At 42.6% G+C, this 14,304-nt stretch overlaps 1 protein-coding gene and 3 non-coding genes across 4 annotated transcripts; all 4 read left to right on the top strand.

Annotated features, from left to right (window-relative positions):
* Positions 1 to 3,708: 3,708 nt before the first annotated feature.
* Positions 3,709 to 7,478, top strand: LOC139421461 (large ribosomal subunit protein uL3). Its single transcript, XM_071172389.1, has 8 exons — positions 3,709 to 3,734; positions 4,395 to 4,587; positions 4,875 to 5,043; positions 5,457 to 5,592; positions 5,858 to 6,044; positions 6,236 to 6,594; positions 6,877 to 6,996; positions 7,347 to 7,478. The coding sequence occupies exons 1-8, from the start codon at positions 3,732 to 3,734 to the stop codon at positions 7,389 to 7,391; spliced, it is 1,212 nt and encodes a 403-aa protein (XP_071028490.1). The 5' UTR covers positions 3,709 to 3,731; the 3' UTR covers positions 7,392 to 7,478.
* LOC139423298 (small nucleolar RNA U83B) lies at positions 5,656 to 5,749 on the top strand. Its single transcript, XR_011635851.1, has one exon. It is a non-coding gene; the product is annotated as a small nucleolar RNA U83B (small nucleolar RNA).
* Positions 6,065 to 6,151, top strand: LOC139423299 (small nucleolar RNA U83B). The gene has a single exon (XR_011635852.1). It is a non-coding gene; the product is annotated as a small nucleolar RNA U83B (small nucleolar RNA).
* On the top strand, positions 7,131 to 7,261 carry LOC139423295 (small nucleolar RNA SNORA54). The gene has a single exon (XR_011635849.1). It is a non-coding gene; the product is annotated as a small nucleolar RNA SNORA54 (small nucleolar RNA).
* Positions 7,479 to 14,304: the final 6,826 nt, after the last annotated feature.

Below are 14,304 nucleotides of genomic sequence, written 5' to 3'. Positions count from 1 at the left end.
TGACCCCTTTGGTCACTTTATTTGTCTTGTGATCAGTTACAATGACATTACACTCATTACTGTAAACTTCTACGGGTACAACACCGAACATGAGAATGATGAGTTGCTTGAATCTATAGAGAAACATATACTTCATTGGTTATCTAAATTTCCCAATTCGTTATTATTGATAGGAGGGGATTTTAACATTACAATAGATAATTCAACTGATCAATGGCCCCCAGGTAGGCCAACCAATCAGAATTTGGGTTTAATACTTTTTATGGAAAAGTTTGATCTTACTGATGTATGGAGAGAGAGGTTTCCGGCAGACAGATCATTCACTTGGAGTAACAAAACAGGTTCCAGACAATCCAGAATAGATTTTTGGCTTATATCCAAATGTATTGATGGTGAGTGTGTTACTACAAATATTTGTACTACTCCCCTCACAGACCATAGGGCTATTTACATTGATATGAAAATATTTACCCCTGATACGAACCTTGGTAGAGCATCCTACTGGAAGCTAAATAGCTCATTATTAAATAATGATATAGTTACATTTGAGGTTAAAGATCTGCTCTCACACTTTTGGGAAAGGGCTTGTGAAGAAAAATCTTATTGCAAGAACTGGGAGCTCTTTAAATTTGAGGTGTCCAAATACCTTAGAAAATATGGTAGTAATCTTGCTAAGACCAGAAGAGCTGAGGAGGAAAAGGTGATCATTAAGATAACTTTCCTTTCTCAGAGGTCCCCAGCCGACCTCTCGGGGGAGGAGAAGATGAAACCAATTGAGTTACAAAATAAACTGGATAATATATATAAATTAAAAGCAGAAGGAGCCTTTATTAGATCTAGGAAAAAATGGATTGGGGGAGAACAGAATTCATCCCATTTCTTTAGACTTGAGAAATGTCACAAAATAACACTATCCATAAGTTAAACATTGATGGTGTTATTACAGATGACCAAAAATGTATCGCTAAATACTGTAACAATTTTTACAGAAAATTGTATAGCTCTACGTATTGTCAGGAATCCACAGATATGTTTTTTTTAATGTTCACTCTATCAGTGATATAGAATCTAAACAGTGTGATGAACCCATCAAAGTTGAAGAGATTATAGAGTCTATCAAACATCTAAAGAACAATAAATCACCAGGTGTTGATGGAATTACATCAGAATTTTACAAATTATTTTCTGAACAAGTAGCTCCCTTCCTATTTGAAGTCTTTTTAGAGAGTATTAAAAACAATGTTCTCCCTCCTACAATGAGTCAGGGGTTAATAACACAGATACCTAAGCCTAAAAAAGAAGTGCTGCTCATCGATAACTGGCGTCCAATTTGTCTTCTTAATAATGACTATAAGATATTAGCCTCACTACTTGCAAAAATAATTAAAGAAGTCCTGGATGCAATCATTGATGAAACACAGTCTGGCTTCATGAGGAACATACATATTTCTAACAATGTCAGACTAGTATTAGACGTACTTGACTACTCAGACCTAATAACTGAGGATAGCTTCATATTATTTTTTAGATTTTTCTAAAGCATTTGACACAGTAGAGCATCAGTTTCTCTTCCACTCCCTTGAGAGACTTGGCTTTGTGGATTTTTTCTGTAAGGCTATTAAGACTCTATGCAAATGGTAACAGCTCTATCAAATTGAAATATGGCACCTCGCCTAGATTTGAGTTAAAGAGAGGAATTAGGCAAGGTTGTCCTATCTCTCCGTACCTGTTTTTATTAATCACCCAACTTCTTGCAAATTCTTTAAATTATAGTCCTGTACAAGGTATTTCCATAGCTGGTAAAGAAATTATTATAAGCCAGCTGGCTGATGATACTACACTTTTTCTGAAAGACGCTAACCAAATTCCCATATCGATCAATGTGATACAATCCTTTTCCAAAGCGTCTGGTCTATATCTTAACATTAATACATGTGAACTCATAGCTGTCAAAGACTGTGTGACACCTTCATATTATGGTATTCCAGTAAAAGAAGAACTTACATATTTAGGCATAACCATTACAAAGGATCAGAAGTCTAGAGGCTTACTAAATTTTAACCCTCTTATTAAAAAACCCCAGAAGAAGCCAAATCAATGGCTACAGAGGGACTTATCTTTAAAAGGTAGAGTCCTAATAACCAAGGCCGAAGGTATCTCTAAACTAACATATGGTGCTCTATCTTTATATCTTGACAGTAAAATAAGCAAGGAGATAGACCAGATGCTTTTCAACTTTCTTTGGAGAAACCATACCCATTACATTAGGAAAACTGTTGTAATGAACACTTATGAGAATGGTGGACTGAATTTTCTGGACTTGACTACTTTAAGTAATACTTTTAAGATCAATTGGATAAAACAATTCCTAAGAAGACCCACTTCTATCTGGAATTGTATTCCTCATCATGTCTTCTCTACTTTTGGTGGCCTTAACTTCATGTTGTTTTGCAATTATAATATTGACAAAGTTCCAGTGGAACTTTCTGCTTTTCATCGGCAGGTTTTCTTGTCAAGGTCCTTAATTTATAAACACAATTTTTCTCCACACAGATATTATATATGGAATAATCGGGATATATTGTATAAAAATATTTTGTTTTTAGAATATTGGTTCCGAAATAATATCCTATTGGTGAGCCAACTGGTAAATGCAGAGGGTCTTTTACTCAGTTATAAAGAATTATTATCACTTTACAAGGTCCCTGTAACACCTAAAGATTTTGCAATTGTTTTAGATGCCATTCCCTCAGGTGTTGCTATGTTATTCAGGAACGTGTCAAGACCTGACCCTCAGAGCCTACCTTCTATTGCCCCTGTTGACTCATCAGTAGGAAAGATTTGTTTCTCTTTTGGTCCATTCAACAACAGAGCGATACGAACCTTGTTTCAGCAGGATGATGTATACCTTATGTCATGCCTTATTGGAATGGATTTATTGATAATATCTTTTGGAAAAAAGTTTGGATGTTGCCACACACATACCTACTTGTTAACAAAATTAAGGAAGTTTCCTTTAAAATTATTCATAAATATTATCCTGCCAACCACTATATGAAGAAGTTTAAGGAAGACATCAACTCAAATTGCTCCTTTTGTAATGACCACCCAGAAACAGTGTTGCAACTTTTTTGGCATTGTATGCATGTAAGAAAGCTGTGGCAAGACATCAGTAGGTAATTGAACACATTTATGAAGATTTAACACTATTGTGGAGAGATATACTGTTTGGATTCTTTACAATAGAATTAAGCTAAAACATTTTTATGTAATTCATTTCATGATTCTTTTGGCCAAATTTTATATACACAAATGTACATTTACAAACAGAAATCCAAATTTTCGTACCCTACAAAAATAAATTGAACTGTATTTTAAGACGGTTAAATGCTCTTCTAACAAAAAAGCTGTTAGAATTGTAAGTATATGCATGTCCCTTAAGGTCCTTGTGTAATTGTAATGTGATATTGTACCCCCTAGCTCGATTGTCCATTGTTTGTAATATATGTATGCTTGTGTTCCCTCATGTGCTTTATGTATTGATTTGTTGTTAATAAAAATAAAATAAATAAAAAATAATAAAAAACACGTTTTTGAAGCAAGCGTTTGTACAGCAGGGGGGCGGAACCATGATGCTGGTTGATTACGTTAATCACGTGACGGGTCACGTCCTTGTATAAATACCAAATATCCCCCTTTCATAGGCCTCTTTCAATCGGCTCTGAGACAAAATGGTGAGTTCGTTTTTCTTATTTGAGACTTGGGGTTTCAATCCGTTTTGAATCTTCGCAATCCTTATATGTTCGCCCTTTAATCAATAGCTAAGATGTGTCTATCTGTAATTAATACAGTTGTATGATGTTAGACCTTACCATAATAACATGGTCTTAGATTAATACAGAATGAATGTATGCAGTAATCGTTGACATACTGGTAGTTTAAAATGGTTGATACACTGAGGCCTAGCATGCTTCGTTACTCAAATACATTTGACATTTTGTAACGTTAGTTCACAATCAAACTTGTTTAAAACTGACAACGTGCTAGTTGTTTCTACCGTTAACTGGTTTTTACCTTGAGGCCTGACACCCATTAGCCCGCCCAACAGTAGCTATTCCGAACCTCTTAACGTTCCACATGTTTTTTTTCCCCCAAGACGCTGTTTACATCGTCAGTTGGGATTTATTTAGTGAGGTTGCTACTCCGGTTATTGATTAAACTACTTATAGGTACAAATCATTGAATATGGGTGACGATTCCCCTCGACGGGCGGACAGAATGGTTGGCCTTGTGCTTGGCCTGTTCAATGTCAAGTTCTAACATACTGACTCAAGTGCGTTCACATAGTTTTGTATGCCTCATGGACAATGTGCTGAATTGCGTTGTCTTCACAGTCCCACCGTAAATTTTCGGCTCCTCGCCACGGATCCTTGGGCTTCCTGCCCCGTAAAAGGAGCAGACGTCACCGTGGTAAGGTGAAGAGTTTTCCCAAGGATGACCCCAGCAAGCCAGTCCACTTGACTGCCTTCCTTGGCTACAAGGCTGGCATGACTCACATCGTGCGTGAAGTCGACAGACCTGGCTCAAGTGAGTATTTGGCGTCATGCTGTTTCTTTTTTATTTGACTGGGTGAATATTGCTGTGGGTTTTATGAATGCATAACGAGCCATATTAGTTTCGGTCTTGTATTACAGTAGTTTGTCGTGTTTTTTTCTGCCTATGATGATCCCCTCGACGGGCGGACATATCGGGTCTAACCCTTGATGAATGTCGAGCACTGAGCGCATTCGATGAGCATTGACATTATGCAATTTAAGTCTACTGTGGAACTCTTGTATTACAACCCGTTATACCTGACTACTATTTTCCTATAGAGGTGAACAAGAAGGAAGTGGTTGAGGCTGTGACCATTGTGGAGACGCCTCCCATGGTTGTGGTGGGTGTTGTGGGCTATGTCGAGACCCCCCGTGGCCTGCGTTCCTTCAAGACCATCTTCGCTGAGCACATTAGTGATGAGTGCAAGCGTCGTTTCTACAGGAACTGGTGAGTCATTATACACATGAAAAATAATAGATATTTACACAAACATTTTGACTATTGGTTGAATAGTGTATACGTTTAAATGTGAGCTTCGAAGCATTTTGTTCGACGTATAAAACATGGCGTGTTTTAGTGAGCTAGTCTTAACATCCGGTGCCCCCCCTGGTGGCAGCTCCGCTCGGGTGCCTCGTGGCCTGATGAGCTCCGGGCTCCTCTGGCCGGTGGAAAGTGCTTCTTAGACACCGCGCCATGAGCCGAAAACCCTTCTGAAGCTGTAACTGCCCCCTTCGCCCCTGTGAAGGCTGGGCGAGCAGCTGAGTACAGTGTTCTTCCGCTGGCCCCCTGGGTTATGAAGGACCTGTGCCAACCCGTGTGCCTCTTCTCCCCTACCCTCCGGTCACGCTGCATGCTCTCAGGTACAAGTCCAAGAAGAAGGCCTTCACAAAGTACTGCAAGAAGTGGCAGGATGACGAGGGCAAGAAGCAGCTGGAGAAGGACTTCGCCTCCATGAAGAAGTACTGCCAGGTCGTCCGCATCATCGCCCACACACAGGTGAGTCTGAGCAGGATAGAATGCGCTCCCTGCAATGCCACAGTTTTAATCAATCAGATCTCCCTTTGTCTGTGATGAGACCACGGAACACTGCGTCAGGCATGACGTCTGACACGCATGAGGATACATTCCATGCTGCCTTCCTTCTGAGACAATGTATCACATGTTAACCCAATTTTGGGTTAAATACATAGTGTTTGTACTAGCTCTACTGGTCCTTGTCCCAGGACTAGCAGGCTCACCTGCCTCTCTCCTCCCCCGCCAGATGAGGCTTCTGCCCCTGAGGCAGAAGAAGTCCCACCTGATGGAGGTGCAGCTCAATGGAGGCTCCATATCAGACAAGGTGGACTGGGCCCGTGAGAAGCTGGAGCAGTCTATCCCCATCACCAATGTCTTCACCCAGGATGAGATGATCGATGTCATCGGTGTCACAAAGGGTCACGGATACAAAGGTATGTGTCTTAAGAAGGGCTGTGTGTGTGAGACCATGGAACACTGCGTCAGTCATGGCGTCTGACACGCATGAGGATGCATTCTATGCTGCCTTCCTGAGACCACAACCCACCAATGAACATGTAATTAACCAAACTTAGGTTATTCATGCCAAGTCCTCAGGTACTAAACATTGCAATTTCCCCTTTAGGTGTCACCAGCCGTTGGCACACAAAGAAGCTCCCCCGTAAGACCCATCGTGGTCTGCGTAAGGTGGCCTGTATCGGTGCCTGGCATCCCTCCCGTGTGGCCTTCTCCGTGGCCCGCGCTGGTCAGAAGGGCTACCACCACCGCACAGAGATCAACAAGAAGATATACAAGATTGGCCAGGGCTACCACACCAAGGACGGCAAGCTGGTGAAGAACAACGCCGCCACTGAGTACGATCTGTCCAACAAGAGCATCACCCCTTTGGGTGGCTTCGTCCACTACGGAGAGGTGACCAATGACTTTGTCATGCTGAAGGGCTGCACAATTGGAGTCAAGAAGAGGGTGCTAACCCTGCGTAAGGTGAGGAAAGACAATTCCATCTTATGCATGCTTATTCCAATGCATTGTCAGTTGGCATTAATTTGGATAAACTGAACGGGTACATATTAAATATGGGTAGTTCCCTCCCTGGGCTGACTAAACGAGTGCTGTCCCTGTTGCATGTAGAGTTCTGATGTGTACTGACGCTAGGGCATTTGTTTCATACCAGATGGACATAGCGCTCAATATTGTTGTCCTGTATGGCCCGTTACAATAATGCATCACTAATCTTTAAAAAATATATATATATTCTGTTTTCAGTCTCTGTTGGTGCAGTCCAGCCGTCGTGCCACGGAGAAGATCGACCTCAAGTTCATCGACACCACCTCCAAGTTTGGCCACGGCCGCTTCCAGACAGTGGAGGAAAAGAAGGCGTTCATGGTGCGTTCAGTTTCCATGACATTTACTTGTCTCTTCCCTCGTCTTCACTCTGTTTCACAAGTCCCCTGGATCAATGTAGTGGACCCACCCTAGTTCACATAACTGGCATTGCAGCTCAGTCCCCTATGCCCATAGTGCACTTATCGTAACCTGGTTCACTCTTGGTATGAATTTGGGTTCCATTCAGGTGCTAGATCAAACTTCAGTGAGGCAGGGGAGCGGCATCATTTTTTTGCTGTTCCCTGTTCACTCTCTGGGAACATCACCCCTGGAGCCACAGATGGCGTAGAGGTTGCTTATTAAACTCTGTATATGCATTGTCACTGACCACTTGTCCTTTTTGTCTATAGGGACCACTCAAGAAGGACCGCATTGCCAAGGAAGAGACTGCCTAAATGTCGTGTCCTCTCCTCTAGCTCTGTCTGGTATGAGTCCTCATGCTGCACGGCGGAGTTGTTTAATAATAAAACAAGTGAACTCCATTCTCGTTTCTTATTATGTGTAATCTCAAACTTTCATCTGAGACTTAACTGGGCCCAGCAAATTTAGTTCTTGTATCGGTCAATGGGTGAAGTTCAACAAAGAATGGAATGCTTATTTGCTACATGTGGCTTGATCAAATTAAGTTGCGTGTCCTGATAAGTAGGACAGTAGACAGCCCAGCAGCTTTCAAGGAAATTCAACTAGCTTATTTTTGTTGTGACAGTCGTGTAGATACTATTTGTACCACCTAAACTGCTGTGATATTGTCTGACCGGTCTACAAGGACTCAAACTGAATAGATGCACAGAAAATATCTACCTCTTAGACTTTCTTTCGATGAGTGCCTCTAACTCACGTTTCTATGTGAATTTGGTCACCTTGCCCAAGAAGTTAAATAATGCAGTTCAAAATTAAGGCAAATGTTAATGATTTTATGCAGACCATTTTGGCTGTGCATACTATACTGCCTGTTGGCGATCAGCCCTCATGGGCAAGAATGGTTTCACATCTTGCCACCAATTTGAAGACCTTTTCAGTGTTTGCATCCTAGAGTTAGTATCTTGTCACTGAAGGGGTAATCTGTGCTTTAATGCACAAGCTATTCATGGGCTCTATGCGGTTGCACCTGTTGGCAGTGAACTTGTCACGGTCAACATGGCTCATGAAATGAGCTGACTTCAAAAGCGCTGTGTGCCTGTAGTTCAGTGTAGTGGTTGCCTGCCTTGGGGGAGCTGAAGGATGTTGATGCATTTGGGCAGTACTGGTGGCCTTGTACCGCTGCCTGTCAGCATATTGGGAAGCTGCAGATGACAGCTCAGTGAATAATGAAAATGGTTGTGGTTAATTAGGCTAATGGATGGTTTGCGAGTCATGACTACCTGCGTAGTTACATGGCAAGATGTACGTTTTGTATAAATGCTCTGCTAAAATATTTTTGTGCTTTGTGTGTAATGGGAATTTGGTCAGGGTAACTGATCCTAGCACTTAATCCATCAATGCTGAGAAAGTGACTGGACTATTGTGATATGGCCCACTGCTGCAGGCTGTCTGGATTTTCAAGGTAAAGAACACTGCATTCCAGAGTGCACTGATCAGGATGATGGCATGTCTAGATTAATTCCTTGTCAGTTTTAGACCATTATTGATTTACATGAAAGTATACAGCCGCGTCCTTTTTCCATTCAACCAACACTGGCTATACAGTGTACAGAACATTAAGGACACCTTTCTAATGGGTTGGAAACCCTTTTGCCTTCATGGCCCATTTAACTAGGCAAGTCCTTTAAGAGCAAATTCTTATTTACAATGACGGCATACCAAAAGACCTGAGGGGATGGGCTGGGATTAAAAATATAAAAGAAATATAGGACGCATCACGAGACACCCCAACACTACATCAACAGAGACCCAACACATGGTACAAATATTATTGGGCACAGTCAACCGCACAAAGGGCAAGAAGGTATTGTTAATACATCACACAAAGCCACTACGGGCAGTAAGAGTCCATGATTGAGAGATGGAGATAAACAGTCCAGTTTGAGTGTTTGTTGCAGCTAGCTGCAGCCAACAAAAGTCAACCGACTCAGGAAGGTTTCTGCTTATGGCAACTTTAGCACAATGTCGCTGGGTGTTGAATGTGGAGGATGAGGGCTGCAGTAGATACCTCGGATAGGTGGGAGTGAGACCTAAGAGGGTTTTATAAATAAGCATCAACCAGTGGGTCTTGCGACAGGTATACAGCGATGACCCGTTTAGAGTATAGAGTGTCCTATAAGGAGTATTGGTGGCAATTCTGATGGCCGAATCGTAAACATCTAGCCGCTCGAGAGCACCCTTACCTGCTGATCTATATATTACGTCTCTAATCTAGCATGGGTAGGATGGTCATCTGAATCGGGGTTAGTTTGGCAGCTGAGGTGAAAGAGGAAACCAAGTCTAGATTTAACCTACATACACCTGCAGCTTTGATATGTGCTGAGAGAAGGACAGAGCACTGTCTAGCCATACTCCCAAGTACTTGTATGAGGTGACTACTTCAGGCTCTAAACCCTCAGAGGTAGTAATCACACAGGTGGGGAGAGGGGCATTCTTCTTACCAAACTAGATTACCTTTGTTTTGGAGGTGTTCAGAACAAAGGGCAGAGAAAGCTTGTTGGACACTAAGAAAGCTTTGTTGTACAGTGTTTAACACAACATCTGGGGAGGGGCCAGCTTAGGATAAAACTGTATCTGTATATAAATGGATGAGAGAGCTTCCTACTGGCTGAGCTATGTTGTTGATGTAAATTTAGAAGAGCGTGGGGCCTAGGATCAAGCCTTGGGGTACTCCCTTGGTGACAGGCAGTGGCTGAGACAGCAGATGTTCTGACTTTATACACTGCACCCTTTGAGAGAGGTAGTTAGAAAACCAGGCCAAAGACCCCTCAAAGACACCAATAGTCCTTAGCTGGCCCACAAGAATGGAATGGTCTACCGTATCAAAAGCTTTGGCCAAGTCAATAGCAGCACAATGTTGCTTAGAATCAAGGGAAATGGTGACATTTAGGACCTTTAAGGTTGTGGTGACACACCCATAACCTGAGCGGAAACCAGATTGCATACTTGAGAGAATACTATAAACATCAAGAAAGCCAGTCAGCTGATTATTGACTGGTTTATCCAATAGTTGGCTGGAAGTCCATTGGGTGGTGAACCATTCTTGATACACACAGGAAACTGTTGAACATGTAAAAACCCAGCAGCATTGCAGTTCTTGACACAAATTGGTGCACCTGGCACATGCTACCATACCCTGTTCAAAGGCACTTAAATATTTTGTCATGCCCGTTCACCATCGGAATGGCACACATACACAATCCATGTCTCAATTGTCTCAAGGCTTAAAAATCATTATTTAACCCGTCTCCTCCCCTTCATCTACACTGATTGAAGTGGATTTCACAAGTTACATCAATAAGGGAGTATAGCTTTCACCTGGTCAGTCTGTCATGGTAAGAGCAGTTGTTCCTAATGTTTTGTACACTCTGTATGTCCATGTGTTCTACCCATACAGTGGGGCAAAAAAGTATTTAGTCAGCCACCAATTGTGCAAGTTCTCCCACTTAAAAAGATAGGTACACTTCAACTATGACAGACAAAATGAGAAAAGAAAATCCAGAAAATCACATTGTAGGATTTTTTATGAATTTATTTGCAAATTATGGTGGAAAATAAGTATTTGGTCACCTATAAACAAATCAAATCAAATTTATTTATATAGCCCTTCGTACATCAGCTGATATCTCAAAGTGCTGTACAGAAACCCAGCCTAAAACCCCAAACAGCAAGCAATGCAGGTGTAGAAGCACGGTGGCTAGGAAAAACTCCCTAGAAAGGCCAAAACCTAGGAAGAAACCTAGAGAGGAACCAGGCTATGTGGGGTGGCCAGTCCTCTTCTGGCTGTGCCGGGTGGAGATTATAACAAAACATGGTCAAGATGTTCAAATGTTCATAAATGACCAGCATGGTCGAATAATAATAAGGCAGAATAGTTGAAACTGGAGCAGCAGCACAGTCAGGTGGACTGGGGACAGCAAGGAGTCATCATGTCAGGTATTCCTGGGGCATGGTCCTATGGCTCAGGTCCTCCGAGAGAGAGAAAGAAAGAGAGAATTAGAGAGAGCATATGTGGGATGGCCAGTCCTCTTCTGGCTGTGCCGGGTGGAGATTATAACAGAACATGGCCAAGATGTTCAAATGTTCATAAATGACCAGCATGGTCGAATAATAATAAGGCAGAACAGTTGAAACTGGAGCAGCAGCACAGCCAGGTGGACTGGGGACAGCAAGGAGTCATCATGTCAGGTAGTCCTGGGGCATGGTCCTAGGGCTCAGGTCCTCCGAGAGAGAGAAAGAGAGAAGGAGAGAATTAGAGAACGCACACTTAGATTCACACAGGACACCGAATAGGACAGGAGAAGTACTCCAGATATAACAAACTGACCCTAGCCCCCCGACACATAAACTACTGCAGCATAAATACTGGAGGCTGAGACAGGAGGGGTCAGGAGACACTGTGGCCCCATCCGAGGACACCCCCGGACAGGGCCAAACAGGAAGGATATAACCCCACCCACTTTGCCAAAGCACAGCCCCCACAACACTAGAGGGATATCTTCAACCACCAACTTACCATCCTGAGACAAGGCTGAGTATAGCCCACAAAGACCTCCGCCACGGCACAACCCAAGGGGGGGGGGGGGGGGCGCCAACCCAGACAGGATGACCACATCAGTGACTCAACCCACTCAGGTGACGCACCCCCTCCAGGGACGACATGAGAGAGCCCCAGTAAAGCCAGTGACTCAGCCCCTGTAATAGGGTTAGAGGCAGAGAATCCCAGTGGAAAGAGGGGAACCGGCCAGGCAGAGACAGCAAGGGCGGTTCGTTGCTCCAGAGCCTTTCCGTTCACCCTCCCACTCCTGGGCCAGACTACACTCAATCATATGACCCACTGAAGAGATGAGTCTTCAGTAGAGACTTAAAGGTTGAGACCGAGTTTGCGTCTCTGACATGGGTAGGCAGACCGTTCCATAAAAATGGAGCTCTATAGGAGAAAGCCCTGCCTCCAGCTGTTTGCTTAAAAATTCTAGGGACAATTAGGAGGCCTGCGTCTTGTGACCGTAGCGTACGTGTAGGTATGTACGGCAGGACCAAATCAGAGAGATAGGTAGGAGCAAGCCCATGTAATGCTTTGTAGGTTAGCAGTAAAACCTTGAAATCAGCCCTTGCTTTGACAGGAAGCCAGTGTAGAGAGGCTAGCACTGGAGTAATATGATCAATTTTTTTGGTTCTAGTCAGGATTCTAGCAGCCGTATTTAGCACTAACTGAAGTTTATTTAGTGCTTTATCCGGGTAGCCGGAAAGTAGAGCATTGCAGTAGTCTAACCTGGAAGTGACAAAAGCATGGATTAATTTTTCTGCATCATTTTTGGACAGAAAGTTTCTGATTTTTGCAATGTTACGTAGATGGAAAAAAGCTGTCCTTGAAATGGTCTTGATATGTTCTTCAAAAGAGAGATCAGGGTCCAGAGTAACGCCGAGGTCCTTCACAGTTTTATTTGAGACGACTGTACAACCATTAAGATTAATTGTCAGATTCAACAGAAGATCTCTTTGTTTCTTGGGACCTAGAACAAGCATCTCTGTTTTGTCCGAGTTTAAAAGTAGAAAGTTTGCAGCCATCCACTTCCTTATGTCTGAAACACATTCTTCTAGCAAGGGCAATTTTGGGGCTTCACCATGTTTAATTGAAATGTACAGCTGTGTGTCATCCGCATAGCAGTGAAAGTTAACATTATGTTTTCGAATGACATCCCCAAGAGGTAAAATATATAGTGAAAACAATAGTGGTCCTAAAACGGAACCTTGAGGAACACCGAAATTTACAGTTGATTTGTCAGAGGACAAACCATTCACAGAGACAAACTGATATCTTTCCGACAGATAAGATCTAAACCAGGCCAGAACTTGTCCGTGTAGACCAATTTGGGTTTCCAATCTCTCCAAAAGAATGTGGTGATCGATGGTATCAAAAGCAGCACTAAGGTCTAGGAGCACGAGGACAGATGCAGAGCCTCGGTCCGATGCCATTAAAATGTCATTTACCACCTTCACAAGTGCCGTCTCAGTGCTATGATGGGGTCTAAAACCAGACTGAAGCATTTCGTATACATTGTTTGTCTTCAGGAAGGCAGTGAGTTGTTGCGCAACAGCCTTTTCTAAAATTTTTGAGAGGAATGGAAGATTCAATATAGGCCGATAGTTTTTTATATTTTCTGGGTCAAGGTTTGGCTTTTTCAAGAGAGGCTTTATTACTGCCACTTTTAGTGAGTTTGGTACACATCCGGTGGATAGAGAGCCGTTTATTATGTTCAACATAGGAGGGCCAAGCACAGGAAGCAGCTCTTTCAGTAGTTTAGTTGGAATAGGGTCCAGTATGCAGCTTGAAGGTTTAGAGGCCATGATTATTTTCATCATTGTGTCAAGAGATATAGTACTAAAACACTTGAGCGTCTCTCTTGATCCTAGGTCCTGGCAGAGTTGTGCAGACTCAGGACAACTGAGCTTTGAAGGAATACGCAGATTTAAGGAGGAGTCCGTAATTTGCTTTCTAATAATCATAATCTTTTCCTCAAAGAAGTTCATGAATTTATCACTGCTAAAGTGAAAGTCATCCTCTCTTGGGGAATGCTGCTTTTTAGTTAGCTTTGCGACAGTATCAAAAAGGAATTTCGGATTGTTCTTATTTTCCTCAATTAAGTTAGAAAAATAGGATGATCGAGCAGCAGTAAGGGCTCTTCGGTACTGCACAGTACTGTCTTTCCAAGCTAGTCGGAAGACTTCCAGTTTGGTGTGGCGCCATTTCCGTTCCAATTTTCTGGAAGCTTGCTTCAGAGCTCGGGTATTTTCTGTGTACCAGGGAGCTAGTTTCTTATGAGAAATGTTTTTAGTTTTTAGGGGTGCAACTGCATTGCGCAAGGTTAAGTTGAGTTCCTCAGTTAGGTGGTTAACTGATTTTTGTCCTCTGGCGTCCTTGGGTAGACAGAGGGAATCTGGAAGGACATCAAGGAATCTTTGTGTTGTCTGTGAATTTATAGCACGACTTTTGATGATCCTTGGTTGGGGTCTGAGCAGATTATTTGTTGCAATTGCAAACGTAATAAAATGGTGGTCCGATAGTCCAGGATTATGAGGAAAAACATTAAGATCCACAACATTTATTCCATGGGACAAAACTAGGTCCAGCGTATGACTGTGACAGTGAGTGGGTCCAGAGACATG

This window comes from Oncorhynchus clarkii, chromosome 12, assembly GCF_045791955.1.
Source record: "Oncorhynchus clarkii lewisi isolate Uvic-CL-2024 chromosome 12, UVic_Ocla_1.0, whole genome shotgun sequence".
Classification (NCBI taxonomy): Eukaryota; Metazoa; Chordata; class Actinopteri; order Salmoniformes; family Salmonidae; genus Oncorhynchus; species Oncorhynchus clarkii.
Note: the sequence above shows the minus strand (reverse complement) of the source record. Positions and strands in the feature narration are given on the sequence as shown.